This window comes from Wallemia mellicola, assembly GCF_000263375.1.
Source record: "Wallemia mellicola CBS 633.66 unplaced genomic scaffold WALSEscaffold_29, whole genome shotgun sequence".
NCBI classification, from domain to species: Eukaryota; Fungi; Basidiomycota; class Wallemiomycetes; order Wallemiales; family Wallemiaceae; genus Wallemia; species Wallemia mellicola.
In genome coordinates, this window is record NW_006531986.1 from 1 (window position 1) to 18,577 (window position 18,577).

Genomic DNA, 18,577 nt, shown 5'->3' on the forward strand with positions numbered 1-18,577 from the left:
AGTGACCAAACCTTAGTTGACCGATTTGGGTGGCTGACATGGTAACGATCTGCGTGGGAATCGTCGCTACAGTCCGGGCCCTACTGCCAATTTGGAGGCTTCGTAATTTTCGCCCAGAGAACTGCACTTTTGAAATTCTGTGACGTCGCAAGTGACGCGTCAAACGCGTCCAAAATTGGTACATTTATGACTGTAAAATCGCTTCATATTCTGATACAATTTTCATCCACACATCTTTACATTCCAGTCACAACCGCGATTTTTTCATTTTCGCGAAAATTTTGAGATTGCTCTGTGGGCTCCAATATGCATTGCTAACAACCGAGAAAAATATAAGAGGCATAATGAGCCACATAAAAAGCATGTGTAGATTCTGGTACAGCTACGAGGGCACATGGTGGCCCTACGAACTTTGCGCTTTCCACGCTGTGATTATATACAGGGCAGTTTCAAAACGCGACCGTCGCATCAAAAGCAATTACTTAAAGAATATAGAATGTATATCACGTGATTCTGGGGCTACAAGATCTATCAAAGCATCACCTTGTCTGAAAGGATGTATTCCAAGCACGAAGTGTGTTGAATATAGCATCCACCGAGCTAAAGTAATTATATGATGTTTTAAAGTATAACATCTTACTAGTTAATGGTCAAAAACCGTTGATGAGTCTCAGTATGGCGAGCTTCGCGTTATAGTAGAGCTATTCATACGACCAAGAAGTCATTTTTGCTTATATAAACTACATTAGCACGCCAAAGAGAAAACATTCAATATCGACGCACTGAATTTAATAAGAGGCCATCCTTACTTTCATTGAACAACTATATATTTGTATCGACCAAGTTTATGATATAATGACAGATGTGCATTCACCCAAGCGCTGATGAAAATGGAGTAATGAGGGCTTATTCTAGCATAAATTGCGATCAGGAATATTGTCAGATCTTCGTCATATGTACTTTTGACAGGATTTGAGAGGAGAATTTAAGTAGGTGACAGAAGCTAGGAAACGTGAAGAAGAATCATATATAAATTTGATATATATTAATAGAAACCACACAAGGGTGTAGATCTCAGCGCCTTTGATATTAGTATTATCCACACAATCGTCGAAGTTGTACTAATATATTTGACCTTTAAAATACGTGCAACAATTTATGATATCTTTGACTTAGAGCGTTCAACCATGTCTTAGCTTGCCTCATGATGCACGAAAGTGTTCAATGGTAATTCGTAAATTTGAGTTTGAGATATCTAAAGTTACTTCTGACCAGTCGGGTAGGGTTGTGATAATCATTAATCGTAATAACCATCGACTTAACCTATTGCAGCGAAGTATGTCACAATAGAGGACGGGTAACAACATCTCGAAGCAGTCTAAATTATAATAAAATATGCTATTAATATCAACCAAACCATATGTACCCGATAAAATTTATCATGTATTTTACAAAATTAAAAGATATGATTGCAGAGAGGTTTACGATATCGGAAAAATATTTCAGCGTGTTGGAGTTAGTGACGCGTTTAAGGTGAAAAAGACTATCAATTCAAATGAATAAAACTATTTTACACCATGCAATGCGACATCTGGTCACTATGATTTCCTGTTTAAAACCCGTGTTAAGCTAACATATTGCATAGCATTATACACTAGATATTTATAGATTTTATATTTCATTGTATACCGTCCGAGCGATCGTCCGAGAGAGCGTCCGAGTTGTTGGTGATTCGTGCGAATCGGTTGCCTTTTGGGTTGACGGTGTCAGCTAATAAAAGAGCTTCTTTCATTCCTTTTTAGACTTAAAGATGAACACTTTCGAAGCTGCAGTTAGTATTTTGCGTTCGTATGTTATCAAAGCTAACGTTAACAGCGTAGCGATAATTGGACAATTCCATCACTTATCAAGCATCATTTTGAACACAACAGAGAGCATGTGTTCTTTGAAGACACTGAAGGTCACCAGTATAAGGGTTTGGAAGTTCATAAGGCTGTATATCGAGCAGCAGCATACCTACAAGAACAACTAAACCATAAGAACGATCAAACGATTGGATTCTACCTAGAGAATGAATGTTTGACTTATTCAACGATGCTCAAAGGCGCTGTGGTATCTGGAAATCAAATGTTGGCTTTGTCTAACAGGAATTCGGTACCTGCATTGGCGCATCTTATCAAAAGCACGGATACTCACAATTTACTCTATGGAGATACCTCTATCCAGCTAACGAACAATGCTATGGAAGTCAAGAGTATTTTAACAAAGGAGGGATTTGAAGTAAACTTAATCAAAGCACCACCAGTTTCACTTTTGTTCCCAGAAGTGTCGGACAAAGAGTTCGACGCGCATTTAGATCCTCTACCAGCTAAATTCGAAGACGACAAAAAATCGCCCATCATCCTCCACTCGTCGGGTTCATCAGGTAGCTTCCCAAAGCCTATTTACCTTTCGAATGAAACAATTAGAAGTTGGGCATTATCGCACGATAATTCCAATGCTCAAGACATTTTGAGCTTACAAGGGAAGAAGTTCTACTCTGGTGCTCTTCCAACTTTTCATGCAATGGGATTTTATAGTCAAGTTATTAGCAGTCTGTCTTCAACTGTAACAATCGCAATTCCAAAAGTGTCGCTTCCACCACCATTCCCAACGCCCGAGTCAATCATAGAAAATATTAAGAGAACGAATTCTGACATTGCGATCGTAGTACCATCGATCATAGAAAAATGGGCAGAAGACGCCTCTACGGTTGAATTCTTGAAGACATTAAAACTGCTTCTTTTTGGTGGAGCAGGTCTGTCAAGTAACATCGGGAACATGCTGACTGCAGAAGGTGTCCCTCTCCTTTCTGTATATGGTACTACCGAAACCGGACCTTCTTGCTCTTGTTTTACTATTAGGAACTCCGAAAACAGTAATGAGTGGGGTTACAGTATATTAAGCTCAAACCATAATGCCAGATTTATCGATCAAGGAGACGGTTTGTTTGAACTTCATTTCCTGAATAATGGCAAGCATATTCCATCAGTTAACAACTTGGATGATGCGTTAGGCTATAACACGGGCGATTTAGGTAATTGTTTTGAATTCAATCCTTTGACTACAAACTGATCCTAACTAGTTGAGCGTCATCCTTACAAGAAGGATCTGTTCAAGATAGTCGGTCGTTCAGATTCTCAAATAATTCTGGCTTCTGGAGAAAAAACAAATCCTGAGCCAATTGGTAAGTTATTTACGTAAAAGGTCAAATTCGAATGCTAAACAAACTCTTAGAGCGCCTTATCGATTCGAATCCTCTCGTATCCAGATCCTTAATGTTCGGAAGACATAGAACATCTAATGGCATAATTATAGAACCATCTTTCTCTATCAGTAATTCTGAAGATTTTCTTGATAGTATTTGGCCTTCAATTGAAGCTGCCAACGATCATGCTCCACAACATTCGCGTTTACAAAGATCGCTGGTCCTTATAGCTACCGAGCCATTCCCACTTACTCCAAAGGGCAGTGTTAAGCGCAATGCTACATTAGAAATGTTTCAGGACGAAATTGAAGCCGCTTATAATAAAGCAGATGAAGCTGTTGCAGAGTCAGTACCATTCGATATAAGTAACGTTCGCGCATCGGTTAGCAATATTGTAAACTCCGTCATGGGACAATCTCTGGAGGACGTTGATTTAGTTTCCCAAGGTTTAGATTCAATGCAAGCAACTATTATCCGTAACAAGCTCACATCTGCACTGAAAGCATTCAAGGACGTGAACTTGAATGCTACTATTGTCTTTCAACATCCAAAAATAACACTACTATCCGAATATGTTGATCAGATCCTCAATGATGATAAAAAGGAACTTTCAGAAGAAGAACTTGTTGATATGAAAGCTGCAGAGATCAATGCCACAATTGATAGACATTGTGACACTATCAAAGCTAAGGTTTCCAACAAATGGGAAGAACCTGCTCGAGAATGTAATAAGGTCCTAGTTACTGGTACTACCGGTGGTCTTGGTGCTCAATTGCTTGTTACTCTTATCAGAGATGCAACTGTCGATCATGTCTACGCTGTCAACCGTTCAAACGCCATCAACAGTCTGAAGGAGCGCCAGATTAAAGCCTTAGCCGAAAAGGGTATCCCGGCGTCAGAGATAGTCAACTCAACTAAATTGACACTTATCGAAGCTGATTTAACTTTACCAGACTTGGGACTGGAGGAAAAGCAGTATAGAGAAATCGAGGAGGAAGTTGATGTTATTATCCACAACGCCTGGAGAGTCGACTTCAATGTAGCTTTGCAATCATTTGAGCCGGATATCAAGGGTGTTGTGAATTTGACCAATCTGGCTATTACTTCGAAACATGGCGCAGCTGTTCTGTTCACATCATCAATTGGTAGTGTTTCACGTTGGCCTGTTGGTAGAGAAACCGTAGAGGAGCCACTAACTGACGCCAGAATGGCAGTCGGAATGGGCTACGGTGAAAGCAAATTCGTCGGAGAACGAATTCTGTCATACGCATCTTCTAAAATTGGTTTACCAACGACGGTACTGAGAATTGGACAATTGTGTGGTGATCGTGAAGTCGGATATTGGACTAGCAGTAACTGGGTGCCTGCTATTATAAAATCGGGTGTATCATTGCACTGCTTACCAACCGGTGACGATATAATCACTTGGATCAGTCTCGACGACGCAGCAAAAGCGATAGTTGATTTCTCGCATAACAGGAGAAGCAGCAAAATACACGATCTCCTTCATGTCGTACACCCTCGTCCAAGATCCTGGAACGATATCTTCAAGGTAGTCGTTAACGCGCTCAATAAGAAGGGTATTGAAGTCATTTTGGTAGACTATCAGACTTGGCTGAGCAAGTTGAAATCAGAGGACACCTCAAAAATGGTTGAAAATCCAGCAATCAAACTCTTACCTATGTTTGAATCAGGAGAGGTCTCTAACACCCGTAGAGAGTTCGTTGAAGCTATGGGTAACCCTATTCTGCAAACAGTCCGCTCTCAAGAAGCCTCGGCGACAATGAGGTCATGCAAAGAACTCAGCGACGGTGATGTTCTCAAGTGGATGGACAGCTGGTTCAACGAGCGTTTTATTTAATTTTTATTTGTAATACCCAAAACTAAATAGAATTGACGTAATATTATCTTCTTCCTTGACTTCAATGATCTCTAGAAATTCAACGAAAGAATCTGTGAGAACATTCCTCAGCGCGTTGGAGGAATACGATGATTTAGCAAATGCTATATCTCAATTGGGACCCTTTTACGATAGCAGAGAGTCCTGGTCAGATGAGCAACTAAGAGACGATATCTTGTGTGCGTTTTTATACCAATATAAGATTACAGTTAATGCTTTTTAGCTGCTACCAAGTATTCTATCTCGCGGCGCTCGTTGAATTCACTAGAAACCGTTCAAAGTGTTATCTTCAATTATATCAAGCCTTTTTTTACCGCACAACAGAAGAAGATCAACGAAAATACAGGTAGAGTCAGAATAAGAGAACTTGCTAGCGAGCACGTCGATACGTTAGACGAACCTGCTTGGAAGACTCAGACGTTCGGTATCTGGGGCACACTCCTACTTCTTATGGATGTAACCGATGTGGGAGGCAATCTACGCATTATATCAGCCATCTAACTTATCATATAGGTATCAAAAAGCTGGTTCATGTTTCTTCCACCAACGATGAGCCTCCTCGACGATCATGAACCGTACTATAAGACACGCGGAGTGAGACTTGCAAGAAAGCTCATAGACTCACTTGACAATAAAACCATACACCAAGCTGGTTTGCGTTCATTATGGGAGGATGTGAGTATTCCTATGTTCTCACAATTCATGACTTAACGCCTATCAGTCACTTTATATCGCTCTTACTTTCTTTGCACAAGAGCATGGTCCTGAATTGCTTGCTAGTACAGTTGAGGCGTTGTTGGCACTCTACAGGAAGACGACGGTAGACGTCGATACGCTTTACAAACTGACAATGGAAGGTATCATTCAGCCTTGGTTCTACTCTGGCGATAAGCTAGACGTGCTGCTACCGACCTTCACTGTTCTTCCGCACCTGCTACTTACGATGGACGTGAACTCGGTGAGGTTCCTGAAGGTAAGAGCGTCTAAGAAATTGACACAATCAAGACTAACGTATACATTTAGGTAATCATTCCCAAAATAAATGAAGTACTCATAATGGTCTCTCCTCCGACTGAACATTCACTACCAGTTCAAGTTGCAGCTCTTGACGCATTGTCCACTCTGATACGCGTATGTAAACCACGCATACAACAACGTAGAGTACAGGTACTAGAAGGTCTAGTAAAGGCTTTCGTTAAAGCAGACCTACATAGTTTATTTGCTAAAAGGATCCAAGCTTGTTACAGCTTACTTAAAGAGACCACACCTCAAATCAGTGAAGATCTTAGTATGCTTACACGTATACACCCATCACTGAAGCAGCTAGATGCTGATTTTAGTTGAATCTCAAAATGCGATCATATATACCACAAATATAGTACAATATCCAGATAAATCATGCATTTTATAGATGTTAATCATTCAACTGCTGTTTGCCAAGGCCCCGGATGTCTTATCTTACGTTTTAGGTGACATGCACATTGCCGATCGGTGGTTGTTTGCGGACAGTGATGAAGCTAAAGGGTCAGGAACACATAATATAAAACTCTTTAAGTGTCTATAAAAGGTATGTTTTACTTTCTAAACCGTTTAGACACTTTTACGGTGCAACACTCGCATTTCAAGCTAAGACTAGTTCCTGTATTTAATTAATGCCAAAAAAATCAATACATTTTTACCCGATGCCTTTAAAGTACCCTCTAGCGGAACAACGGGTCTAAAATAATTCAAGAAATAGCATTCTTCGCTTTAGGTGTTTTTACAACACTTTTTATATTCCAAATCTGCCATGTTTATATCAAACGAAAGAATATTTTCACAGCTCCTTTTATTGATGTTGTTTACTACGACAATAATGGGACAGCCATTGCATACTTACCAATATCATCAAACTCCAATCGTAAACAGAGAAGAGACATTGGGAATAGATGTTGAGCTACCTATCCGAGGAGCAGAAGCATCATTTGAAATCGAGTAAGGTGTTGTGTGGTCCATGAGAGATAGCTACTTCTAGTGATCAACATTCGATGGTTAAATTTCTAAAATGCTATCGTATTTACCACAAATATTGTACAATATCCAAATAAATTATGCTTTCTATAGATATAAATCATTCAACTACTGTGTTCCAGGGCTCTGGATTTATTTTTGCGCGGTCAAAGGTATGTAACATAGCTTGCTCTTCTTCACCATTTACTTTATCATCTGTGATTGTTTCCCTAACGAAGGTTACAACTTGTGGTGTTCCTTTTTGGCCAAATCTACCAACACGACCAGCTATGTGAGAATATTTTGTCACATCTTTGATCGGACCAGCGATCATCACCAGTTCTAGGGAAGGCATGTGTAAACCTCTGGCAGCATGTTCGTGAACTATATAGAGAGTGGAAGAATCTTTCTCTGTATCTTCTTCATATTTCAAACCACTCTCGTCATCTTCTTTTGAAAGGTTGACTAGTTGACGAGCATCTACGTCAAGCTCACTGAAGAAGTCTTCTAGTCGTTTGATGGATGCATTTGAAGGCACTATCAGTATCGCAGATCCTCTGCTATTACTTTTTGCATTCCATATTGCGAACGCTGCTGCTATACTCTCGAAAAGATTTTCATCTTCGTTAGTTTCACCAACGAATTTGCTGATCTGGCTTCGCCTAATTTGTAGTTCTTTACTGCCGTTGTTTGTATCCTCAGTTGTACGGATATTTCGTATTTCACCGTGTGTATTTACCACAACACATGAATGCTTGACTTGGCAATCTCTTTCACTGGGTTTTGCATTGATATATGATGTAGCTGGGCCCGCCCACCTTTTCTCAACCTTTAGGTGGCCTCGGAGAGGTGCATTGAGAGATGCACTCGTAGCGATGAATTGAATTTTATGATCACTACCTCCGATCAATGCATCAACTATAGGGTATAGCACGTCTTTTTTCTTTTTAGGAGCCTTTTTGAAAGATCTCGATGTCCGTCTGATTGATTTTGTTGGTAGGAGCGCATCCACCTCATCCAATGCAATGCAATTGAGGTTTTGAACAACGTTGTGTTTCTCTCGAGTGTTGAAAAGGGTTGGGTCATGTAAAAAGGCGTCAGCTAGACCATTAGGTGTACAAACGAGCACTTTTGGTATGGTAGCACGTAACGAAAGGACCTGGTCGACAGTAGAAAGAACTGGTGAGCGATACAAAGTACCGACATATCCGGAGTAGGTTTGAGGGTAGAGTATCTCACTCCAGAGTGTATACTGACGTAGTAGCTCATATGTAGGTACCATGATGATACCATGTATGCTGGTTCTATGTCCTTCGTTGATACTAGCGAAGCTCTTTCCATAAGAGAGTGGGTCGAATGTGATTTTTTTGCTTGTACTTTCTGTTGTATGAGTGCGTGGCTGCTGTGATAAGAGCGAAAGCAGCAACCCGAGAGATCTGAAGGGAGTTGTGAGCTATATCGCTATAAAAAACAAGGACATACTTTCCATCCCCAGTTTCTGCTTTCAAAAGTACATCAAAGCCATTTGAGATTTTAGAGATCAGTTCAGATTGTGCAGGAGTGGGTGTGTGTACGCTAGGGAAATTTGTGTGTAGACGATCTATAAGATCAGCTGACAAAGGGAGATTGTTAAATTTTAGACTTTTTAGTCTTATTTTCGAGAATCTCATCGTTGTCGATTCCCAACGATGGCCGAATTACCAGCGCTCAGAGATCCCTACTTTTTAGCAGCCGTAGCTGGTATCATTATAGCATTCGGTTTAGGCGGTTATCTCGGCTGTGAGTATTCTCTTTCGCGAACACTTCACGCTCAGACTTTCTAGTATTCAGCAGCAAACCAAAGCCAGTACTCGATCCGAAGGAATTCAAAGAGTTCCCTCTTGTAGAGAAGCACAAACTTAGTCCAAATACCGCCCTTTATCGTTTCGGATTGGCAAACAAAACTGATGTCTTGGGTTTGCCTATCGGACAGCACATTTCTGTACAAGCAGAGATCAACGGAAAGCAGGTTATGAGATCATACACCCCAACCTCATCAGACGATGACAAGGGACACTTCGATTTGGTCGTCAAGACCTACGCTCAGGGTAACATCAGTCTTTTCCTCGATAAGCTCCAATTGGGTCAAAATGTTCGCATTAGAGGTCCAAAGGGTCAATTCAAGTATGACGAGAATCTCACACACCACATCGGTATGATTGCAGGTGGTACTGGCATTACCCCAATGCTTCAAGTGGGTTCAGACATATTTATTTACCTATCTAACGCGTTCTCATAGGTTATTCGCGCTATTCTTAAAAACCCACGCGACACAACTCAAGTCGATTTGATCTACGCCAATGTCACATTCGATGACATCCTCATGAAGAAAGAAATCGACGACCTTGTCAAGCAAGAGCAAGATAATGGAAAGAACAGATTAAGGGTTCTTTACGTTCTTAACTCACCACCAGCTAGCTGGGATGGTGGTATTGGCTTTGTCAACAAGCAAATGATCGAAGAAAGATTTCCTCCTGCAGCCAAAGAGGGTAAGGTCTTGCTCTGTGGTCCACCACCAATGATCAATGCAATGAAGAACCATCTCAACGAGCTCAAGTACCCTGCTCCACGTGCTGTTTCGAAGTTGTCTGATCAAATTTTCTGTTTCTAGAGGTTTTTATAAGGGAATGTTTAATTGTTAAAAAAATGAATATTAATGACTAAATAAAAAGCAATTGGTTATCTGTATAGCTGGTGAGCGTCATAATTGGTATTCTTGCCATCACGATTTATCGTAGGCGTGTTGAGTAAACTATCATTGATATTCTCTTTATCAATCATGCTTTTATTGAGGGTCTCATCTTCTTCTTCGCCTAAGACGTCAAACCTAGCTTGATCTCTTCTGCGTTGACTTGCGGTATGTAATTGATTCACAAGCTCGATTTTACGATTGGTATTAATCTCACTTTGCTCAGATTCAGCTCTAAGTCTATCCGCGAATTCTACCTCTTGAAGTGTAAGCTGTTCACGCATGAGCTCTAGACACTCCTCTCGTGTCTCCATTTCTATTTCTGCGCAACGCATTTCAGCTTCAAGCCACCTCTCTTTCATTTCTTGAAGTTCTGAGAAAAGGAATTCAGTGAATGGGTCATTTTCATCATCGCTATCCAACTCGCTTCCCTCTTCGTCGTCATCTGTGAGATTGCTATCTGTATCTGGCTCATCTTCCATAGCTATACTTTGATCCCCGACTTCAACGTTAACGAACTTTTCGGACAAGCTTTCGTCGCTTCCTTTGATCGCTTTTGGTTGGCTATGATGAGTATGACCGATCCTCTCCCTAATTGCCCCTAATGTGTCTTTAATTGTGGTATTCACCTTCTTTGGTAACATTGAAGAAGGTGCTTTTGAGACTGTTACATCACGAGCTACAGCTGAGAACTTCATCACGTGAGATGTCTCCATGAAGGATGTGTCGAATGGGTTGCAATGTACCAACATAACTGCTTTACCATCCCCTACGAAGAAGGATTGGAATATTTCTGTTAACTTGGAGTGTCTAAAAGGTACAGGAACTGGCTGTAAATTTATGTGAGATGTGTTCATGTTTCTCCTAATATTCCTTCAACTTACCTTTTTGCTCTCTTGACGACGTTGGTTTGTACGAAGAGTCTCCATACATTGACCCAAAACCATCAATGATTTGTTAATGTTACCGGCTTCACGAAGACGCTCGCCTGTGTTTCCAGTGTTCTTGCTTCTTTCCGAACCAGCTAAGTCAACAAGAGAGAGTCGTGAAAATGAAACGGCATTTGGATCCTATGAGTTGTCAACGAGTGTCTTTTGAATAACAGCTGCTTACTCTCTGAGCTGCGCCATGTACTCTCATAACGCGAATGTTGAAAATTGAATGAGAGCGGCTACTAGCTCTGTTTGCAAGCGTTGAGAACACTTGTCTGTTGTGAGTACCAAGTTCGAGAAGGGCTCTCGCTTGCTATTAGGTTTTTGTTAAACAAGTAAAATAAATTGTCTCGGCTCCCACCTCTGGTGAATCACAGCGGACCTCTCTTAAACCTTCAATATACTTTGCATCAGCATCTCTATCGCTTCTCAAACCGAGCGCTTTACGCTTGACAACAATTGTTGTCTTCTTTGATGCAGCTGTTCCCATACTGCCTACACTGTTACTAGGTTGAAGATTTGACGTAGAAGGCAAGCTCTCCAACAAATCATAAACCTTTTCATTATAGATTTCAGCAAAAGATATCCAAATCGCGTACTTGTAATTCTTGTCGAGATCGAAAGACATATCCTCAGATTGTGATACTGATGATGGTTTTCCTGGGAAGACATCATGGAAGAATTGTGCATGTTGGTTACGATGTCCTGATAATCCAGAAAGAATACTTCCGTGTGGTGACTGACGCGTACTCTCAACCGCTGAGACCTTTGAAGGTCTAAAGTCGTGATTTGCTTTCAATTCACCAATGCTGTTGAAGATAACATCGAGTGTGCGTGGAATAATACCCTCTTGACCCTCGCCCTGACCACCTTGCATGGAGTATGTCTTACCCGAGTTGGTAACACCATAAGCAAAAAGGAGAGCATTTTGAGATTTAAGGAGCACATCCTCAACAAGTGGCAGAGTTGTTTGTTTGAAGAAGTCAGATTGTGATGACGACAGTTGTTTTCTTTCTTTCGACGCGGTAGATGGCATATCTGATAAGTTTGGATGGAATACCTTTGTGAAGGCGTATCTTTCAGAACTAATACCAGTACCTAGGGATAGTCTACTACCGCCCAATAAAGAATCTGGCGGAGCTGTCAACTCAACCTGAGTTGGGCTAATAACTTGTAAGTAAGGGTCGCTAAGTGAGCGATCTCTGTTACCCGCATCAGGGTTTCTGACGCGTAAATAAGTCTGTGATTTATGTCAATGGAGTTGTGTTGGGCTGACGACTCAACCCACTTTGATAGGCTCTTTTTCTGGAGAGTACTGTGCAATAGAGAGTTTACCCCTATAATTTGTAGTCGTGCGCCTCTTCTGACCCTCTGCTACGACGACTTTACGAGCTGCATTCGTCGCTGCAGTCGCTGTCGTCGCTGGCGCTCTACCAAGCGAAGGAGATAACAAAGCGTGAGCAGATTTTAGCGGTAATTTTGAAGGTGACGCTGGCTGCTTTTTCGCTTGTGACCGCGTTGTTCTCATCGTTAGCCTCAAAGAAGTTAGGCGCGTATTTTGATCTCAAACTCAAACGACGATGGACGGGGATGTGTTAGTAAATGCACCAGTTGTTATAGATAACGTAATATTTTTATTATCTTTTTATAAATATATCTCTGATATCTCGATAAGGGCTCTGGTACTATCAAAGCTGGGTTCGCAGGCGAAGATCACCCTAGCTGCTTCTTTCCTGTAAGTGGAGGCGATTTGTTGAGAGATACACAATTTATAAGGCCATATTTAGTCACAGTAAGTGCGCATCTCTAATAATCTCCCCTCTAATGTGGTTCCCAGCGTTGGTAGACCAAAACATGCGAGAGTTATGGCTGGTAGCTTAGAAGGAGAACAATTCATCGGAAGGAAAGCACAAGAACTGCGCGGTTTACTCAAAATTAAATACCCAATGGTCGGCTTATCTCCTAATAGAGTGCACATACTAACGTTACATAGGAGCACGGAATAGTGACAGATTGGGAAGATATGGAGAAAATCTGGTCTCACATCTATACAGATGAACTCAAAGCTCTCTCTGAAGAACATCCCGTTCTGCTCACGGAAGCTCCACTCAATCCGCGACAAAATCGAGACATCGCTGCACAAATATTCTTCGAAACCTTCAACGTACCAGCTTTGTTCACATCAGTACAGGCAGTCCTTTCGTTGTATTCTTCTGGTAGAACAACAGGATTGGTTTTAGACTCAGGTGATGGTGTTACCCATGCCGTACCTGTATATGAAGGTTTCAGTATGCCACATGCTATCAGAAGAGTCGATGTTGCGGGAAGGGATGTCACCTACAACTTGCAAATGCTCCTAAGGAGGTCCGGATTCAATTTGACGACGTCAGCTGAATTAGAAGTTGTGAGAACAATCAAGGAGAAGTGTTGCTACGTTGCTCTCAATCCACTTAAAGAGGAGAAAGAGGCTGCTAGTAGGGGTGACAATGCACGCAAAGAAGAATTCAAGCTACCTGACGGTAATACAATCAAAGTGAGTGTTTGTTTTACTATTGAGCCCATCTGATGAGAAATAACCAGCTGGGTCCTGAAAGATTCAGAGCTCCAGAGATTCTCTTCAATCCAGAGCTAGTCGGCTTAGAGGATGCAGGTGTGCACCAGGTCGTCGTTGACTCAATAAACAGGTCAGATCTTGACCTTCGGAAGGCCTTATTTGGAAACATAATTTTATCTGGTGGATCAACCTTAACGAAAGGTATGCTGAAGTTGTTCAAAAGCTCTTGTCTCACACATACTAGGCTTCGGTGATAGATTGTTGGCAGATGTCAAGCGACTAGCACTCAAGGATGTCAAGATTAAAATATATGCTCCTCCTGAACGTAAATACTCAACATGGATCGGTGGTTCTATTTTGGCAGGTTTGAGTACATTCAAAAAGGTAAACTCGCCCCTCTTAAAGTAACATAGCTGACAACTAGTATAGATGTGGATATCAGCTGAAGCATTTGCTGAGGACCCAGATATAGTACATAAAAGAGCCTTCTAGGCACAGATTAATTTATACCCAATTATATTATATGTGCAAATGATATAAATAAATATAATTTTGTTAGAGCTTACACATGTTTAAATACATCGGTAGGAATTCCCGCTAGTTCCTCATAATGAAGCTTTGATAATGCTGCACTTTTAACTAAACTTAAGTAGCTAGCAAGTGTGTTTGAACCAGCGACGCCTTTCTTGCTGAGTGATGTTGATCGTCTGACGAATTCGAGGTAGATGCAGTAGCGTTCATCAGCGACAGTGTTTGCGAGATTGAGTGCTTCGTCGATGTATCTTAAATGCATTATTAGCGGGATCAGTGGTAGACAGTAATATTACTCACCTAATGTGAATTGATTTCGCTGAGTATAATGAGCTATGCAATCTATGTACCAACTCAGGAATGTAGATTTCTCTGATTCTTTCCAACTCTGCGACTCTCTTTTCGTGAGCATCTGCACCTAGTCTCATCCATTCAGTAGTGAAGATATCCATAGTCTTCTCCTTGACAATATGTGTGAGTGCCTTTTGGTGTTTTCGTTAGATAGAGATAGTTTCAGATTGCGATTACTCACCTCAACCTGATCTGACCAGGCTTTATAGTCCAACTTGGCGACTTTATTGGTATCAGGTTGCAAAGTCCATAATTCAACAAGCTTTGTGTGACTGTCTAATAATTCAAACAATTGCTGATAACCACTATACTCGACTATTTGATCATCAATGCTTATCATATCATCCTCCTCAGTTTTGCTGTTTGGTTGGTAGGCCATCAAGTCGGCTGGTAGCGACTCAAGTAATTTGAAAGCAGCTGAAACATTTCCACTTGTGAGGAAGTATCTCATGAGACCATTGCTCTGTATTAGTGCATATCTATATGTTTCTTTTGCAAAGATTAACCATTCTATCGACCTCACTAAGGACAGATCTTTATATGATAATCCACTGGTGTTTGCAAATGCGGTAATATCCGGTGCGTCTATTGGTATTTCAGGTAATCTTGCGAATGTATCAATAAGTGTGAGTTCAACTGTTCTGCAAGCAACTCTCTCCAAATCGAGACCATGCTCAAGGGTTTGTAAAAGAGCAGCTTTTCTAACATCAATTGGTGTTGCAATGTCAAGTGAATAGAGGTAATGTGCGAATGACTCTCCACCTGCGCCTTCACCGAGGCAACCGGCATACATACCAACCAACTCTTTACTTTCATTACGTTGTTCAAGGGTGCGTACATAAGCTTCCAAAATAACCTCAGCAGGACCATTTGGAACATCCTCACTTGGGTTTTCTCCGTCAATTGCACGAAGGAATAAAACCAAGTGTGCGAAGAATCTCAGAAGGTGTGCAAACGCATCTGGTGATAGCATAGATGCTGTTTGTTGAATTTGTGATGCAAAGTTGGTCAAAAGGTGACTGGTTCTTTCCAACATGACGTTTGTTTGGGTGATTCTGAACGGATTATGTGCTGAATTACCAACATCTCCACCGAGTTTGAGGATCTCCTCGAAAATTCCCTCTAAATCTTCTGCAACTTGCTCTCCTTCTTGTGCCTTAACTGTGTCAACGTTGTCATACCAATAACCACCAGTCTTTTTGAGTGAATCATCTATCTTTCTTTCCATGAGAGCATTCACGCGTGCCCAAAGATGATCCTCCCAACTGTTGCAAACAGGTAACACGGAAGATAATGAACCGGATAAGCAACCATAGAGTGCTCTTTCGTAGGGATCAAAGTCAGGGTTTTCACTTAATTGAGATGCTATTTGTTTCCATAATTTACGTTGCTTGTTTCCTGAAATACCATTGTTGAGTGCGATTTCTTCAGAAGCTAATGAGGGATCGTCCCATAGTTGACCACCACGTAAACTAGCCGCACGCCAAGGTTGATCGGAAGAACGACAAGCGTCTAAAGCCAAATCCATCCTTCCTAGTCTGACGTATTCGAAGAGGGTACGCGTGAGGGGTTTATCGTATTGGCTATCCTCAACGTCAAGCTGTTTGTGTTGACGAACTGGTGCATCTGGATCCAAAGACGTTACCAACCCAGTGGTTGTGTTACCCTGTCTGACAGCCAATTTGAGCTTGTTCTTTGTGTATGTTTGATAACCTTTGCGAATTTCCACAGGGTATAGAGGTGTAGGGATGTTATGAAGCCACTGTCTAATCGCATTTAGCTCCATCAGTTCCTTCGACTGAGAAATCAAGGGTTGAGTGAGTGTGAGTGGGGGGGTGTACTTGTTTGCTGCTAAGATTTCCTTGGCGGATAAGCCATCATCTAATCCATTTAAACGGTCATCATACAATGCATGTATGAGATTCCAGGTATTCCTCTCCAAAGACCAGGCTTCACGCTCACTTTGATCGATATTAGTTTTCAAGATCTTCTCGCAAAGCTGAGCAAATAAATCTGGTAGCTCTAAGACGCTATTCGATTGGTTGTTAGAGATTTCTGATAAAATCCGCGCGAAGTCTTGGTAGACCGTCATCGTCGTTTGCTAAGAAGCTTCTTTGCGTTCAACCACCAAGAAGTCGCTATCAAATGAAATGAATAAATTGGGTGGAATAGCTGGTATACTTATTTTTGTATCATCACTCATCGCCTACGCTGCGGAGACTGAGCTAGCACAAGTTGTTCAGTCACGGTTGGGCTACTCGAAACCGTACTTTATGCTATGGCTAGCCCATTCTAGCTTTAGTTTCTGTCTACCTTTACACTTACTTCTCTTGAAGCTTACGTCTAGCGTACCATCCAGACTTTATCTCAGGGGGCTAGCACTGGCAACCCGCAATGAACTCACCCCAGACGCACCACAGCCTTCAATTGGCGCCGGCTTTTGGGATATCCTCCCATTAAAGACCAGCTTAGTTAGAATGTTTCTTCTCACGGGTCTGGCTACCTTCGCAGCTATCTGCTGGTGGGTATCTGTCAAGTACACGACGTACGTGTCAAACAGTACATTGATCTTTACAATAATTAACGACTACATAGCGTCGCAGATCTCACTGCTATTTGGAATAGGTGAGTTCGCCTCCACACTACATCACTCACCTGATAAGCTCACAGCTCGGCTTTCTGGGCATACGTATTTGCTGTGTACATTCTCGGAGAAAAACTTCAGAAGTCGAAACTAGGCGCCGTCCTCTTGGCATGCTCTGGTGTCGTACTCATTGCTGTGAGTTTCTCACCTGATATGCTACCTCACAGCTAACAATGTCAGTATGGCGGTGAAAGATCCTCCCGCGATGACCCGCTCGAAGATGGTGAAGTGCGGCCAAAGTTCTCGGCGGTATTGCTCGGTGATTTACTGGTCTTCATTGGCAGTGTCACATTTGCACTGTTTGAAGTCTGTCTGAAAAAGTATGCAAGTATCTCAGAAAATGATGATGAAAAGGATGTTCTCGATGACCAATCAGACGCATTTAGCTTTGGTAGCATAGAATCTGATGATGATGTTGAATCACAAAAGAAGGCTAACAGCCGCGAAAATTTCCACGACAACGAAGAAAGCGATGAACTATATAACAAAAATATACACGAACACGAAGATGAAATGAATGATACCCACAACGCTCAACGGCCGGGTTCAATAACCCACTCAAATTCCGCATCACCACTGATCAACAACGCTGACAGCGGTAATGTTCATCGGATGCAATTTGAGAGAACTGAAAGTTCTGCTAGTATATCCACATTAGCGATACACCCTCCTTTTGGCCTGTATCCGAACCTTGTTAGTACGACGATAGGATTGATTACATTCTTCACCCTCTGGCTTCCGATTCCAATTTTACATTGGATTGGCTGGGAGAAGTTTGAATTACCTCCATCGGGTGTTGCTTATGGATACATCACGGCAATGATAGCATTCGGTATGATTTTCAATGGTGCATTTATAGTAGGTGAAATTGTGATCTTAGGGGGGGTATGTCTGACGATAACACTTAGGCATTATGTTTCATATGGGGTCCTGTGATGGCATCCGTCGGTGTGAGTAGTATTTCGTTACTGATATTTATCTAACGCAACCTAGTCGCTCCTCACAATCGTATTAGTACAGATTGTTGATGTACTTGTAAATCACGTACCTCTCACACTATTCAGTGTGCTGGGAGGCTCACTTATTATACTAGGTTTCGTTCTACTTGTAATCACCTAATAGTACTTCACGCAAGTCGCATATAATAAGAACTGAATTGATATATTTGATAGTTGCATATAATATACAAGATAGCTACTACCTTGCGATGCGATTTTGTACAAATCATCGCATTATCGAGAACCGTGTTTAACGTGTATCAAGTATAGTACACCGATGTTCTTAGTGTCTGTCTAATCCAGCCCTTCAAAATTATTAAAATTTGCTCCTGTTTTGGATAACTCGAAATTATGTACATTTCTGCTAAGCTGAGATTCGCTGTTTACTTATTCTAGGACTAGCTTCTGATAAGTACTTGCTCAGAAGACAGAACCAGTTATGTGCCTTGACTAAACAAAACAGCATTTACAGCGTCTTAGAGTGACGCTGCAATATGCTACAGATAGAAAGAATAAGGAGTAGGAGGTGATATTATGCTACTGTTGTAGATTTACTATGTATCATGCTGCCTTTATACACGTAATTACTCATACTTATTTACAAAGACATGCTGCTTTAGAAAACAAAGTCAAGTCTTTCAACTAGAATAAAGTATATTGTTGACAACGTACCTTTTCGATATATAGAACTCTTGTTTGTAAC

The 18,577-nt window shown here is 41.3% G+C and overlaps 8 protein-coding genes across 8 annotated transcripts; 5 read left to right on the forward strand and 3 right to left on the reverse strand.

The window, feature by feature from the left end:
- Positions 1–1,864: 1,864 nt before the first annotated feature.
- Positions 1,865–5,145, forward strand: WALSEDRAFT_61471 (acetyl-CoA synthetase-like protein). Its single transcript, XM_006960457.1, has 3 exons — positions 1,865–3,076; positions 3,125–3,226; positions 3,277–5,145. The coding sequence occupies exons 1-3, from the start codon at positions 2,095–2,097 to the stop codon at positions 5,106–5,108; spliced, it is 2,916 nt and encodes a 971-aa protein (XP_006960519.1). The 5' UTR covers positions 1,865–2,094; the 3' UTR covers positions 5,109–5,145.
- A 27-nt stretch (positions 5,146–5,172) lies between these two features.
- On the forward strand, positions 5,173–6,525 carry WALSEDRAFT_70607 (hypothetical protein; the record flags this gene model as incomplete). Its single annotated transcript, XM_006960458.1, has 5 exons — positions 5,173–5,326; positions 5,371–5,612; positions 5,661–5,822; positions 5,869–6,120; positions 6,171–6,525. The coding sequence occupies 5 exons, from the start codon at positions 5,173–5,175 to the stop codon at positions 6,489–6,491; spliced, it is 1,131 nt and encodes a 376-aa protein (XP_006960520.1). The 3' UTR covers positions 6,492–6,525.
- A 281-nt stretch (positions 6,526–6,806) lies between these two features.
- WALSEDRAFT_70608 (hypothetical protein) lies at positions 6,807–8,692 on the reverse strand. Its single transcript, XM_006960459.1, has 2 exons — positions 8,619–8,692; positions 6,807–8,571 (listed from the first exon to the last, which is right to left on the reverse strand). Exon 2 carries the CDS (start codon positions 8,416–8,418, stop codon positions 7,258–7,260), a length of 1,161 nt encoding a protein of 386 aa, XP_006960521.1. The 5' UTR covers positions 8,419–8,571; positions 8,619–8,692; the 3' UTR covers positions 6,807–7,257.
- A 130-nt stretch (positions 8,693–8,822) lies between these two features.
- On the forward strand, positions 8,823–9,815 carry WALSEDRAFT_34053 (ferredoxin reductase-like protein; the record flags this gene model as incomplete). Its single annotated transcript, XM_006960460.1, has 3 exons — positions 8,823–8,915; positions 8,960–9,369; positions 9,415–9,815. Coding segments are annotated over 3 exons (875 nt in total), but the record flags the coding sequence as incomplete, so codon positions are not given.
- WALSEDRAFT_49025 (kinesin-domain-containing protein) lies at positions 9,806–12,322 on the reverse strand. Its single transcript, XM_006960461.1, has 5 exons — positions 12,085–12,322; positions 11,158–12,036; positions 10,978–11,109; positions 10,749–10,934; positions 9,806–10,694 (listed from the first exon to the last, which is right to left on the reverse strand). The coding sequence occupies exons 2-5, from the start codon at positions 11,830–11,832 to the stop codon at positions 9,855–9,857; spliced, it is 1,833 nt and encodes a 610-aa protein (XP_006960523.1). The 5' UTR covers positions 11,833–12,036; positions 12,085–12,322; the 3' UTR covers positions 9,806–9,854.
- Positions 12,323–12,376: 54 nt separating this feature from the next.
- Act1p (actin-related protein) lies at positions 12,377–13,911 on the forward strand (the record flags this gene model as incomplete). Its single annotated transcript, XM_006960462.1, has 8 exons — positions 12,377–12,421; positions 12,472–12,531; positions 12,584–12,588; positions 12,634–12,745; positions 12,790–13,329; positions 13,377–13,551; positions 13,595–13,734; positions 13,780–13,911. The coding sequence occupies 8 exons, from the start codon at positions 12,377–12,379 to the stop codon at positions 13,840–13,842; spliced, it is 1,140 nt and encodes a 379-aa protein (XP_006960524.1). The 3' UTR covers positions 13,843–13,911.
- Positions 13,859–16,324, reverse strand: WALSEDRAFT_58743 (nuclear pore protein 84/107; the record flags this gene model as incomplete). Its single annotated transcript, XM_006960463.1, has 3 exons — positions 13,859–14,132; positions 14,182–14,363; positions 14,414–16,324. The coding sequence occupies 3 exons, from the start codon at positions 16,322–16,324 to the stop codon at positions 13,913–13,915; spliced, it is 2,313 nt and encodes a 770-aa protein (XP_006960525.1). The 3' UTR covers positions 13,859–13,912.
- A 39-nt stretch (positions 16,325–16,363) lies between these two features.
- Positions 16,364–18,088, forward strand: WALSEDRAFT_61472 (hypothetical protein). The gene is made up of 6 exons (XM_006960464.1): positions 16,364–16,777; positions 16,828–16,857; positions 16,903–17,011; positions 17,057–17,734; positions 17,785–17,826; positions 17,870–18,088. The coding sequence occupies exons 1-6, from the start codon at positions 16,383–16,385 to the stop codon at positions 17,993–17,995; spliced, it is 1,380 nt and encodes a 459-aa protein (XP_006960526.1). The 5' UTR covers positions 16,364–16,382; the 3' UTR covers positions 17,996–18,088.
- Positions 18,089–18,577: the final 489 nt, after the last annotated feature.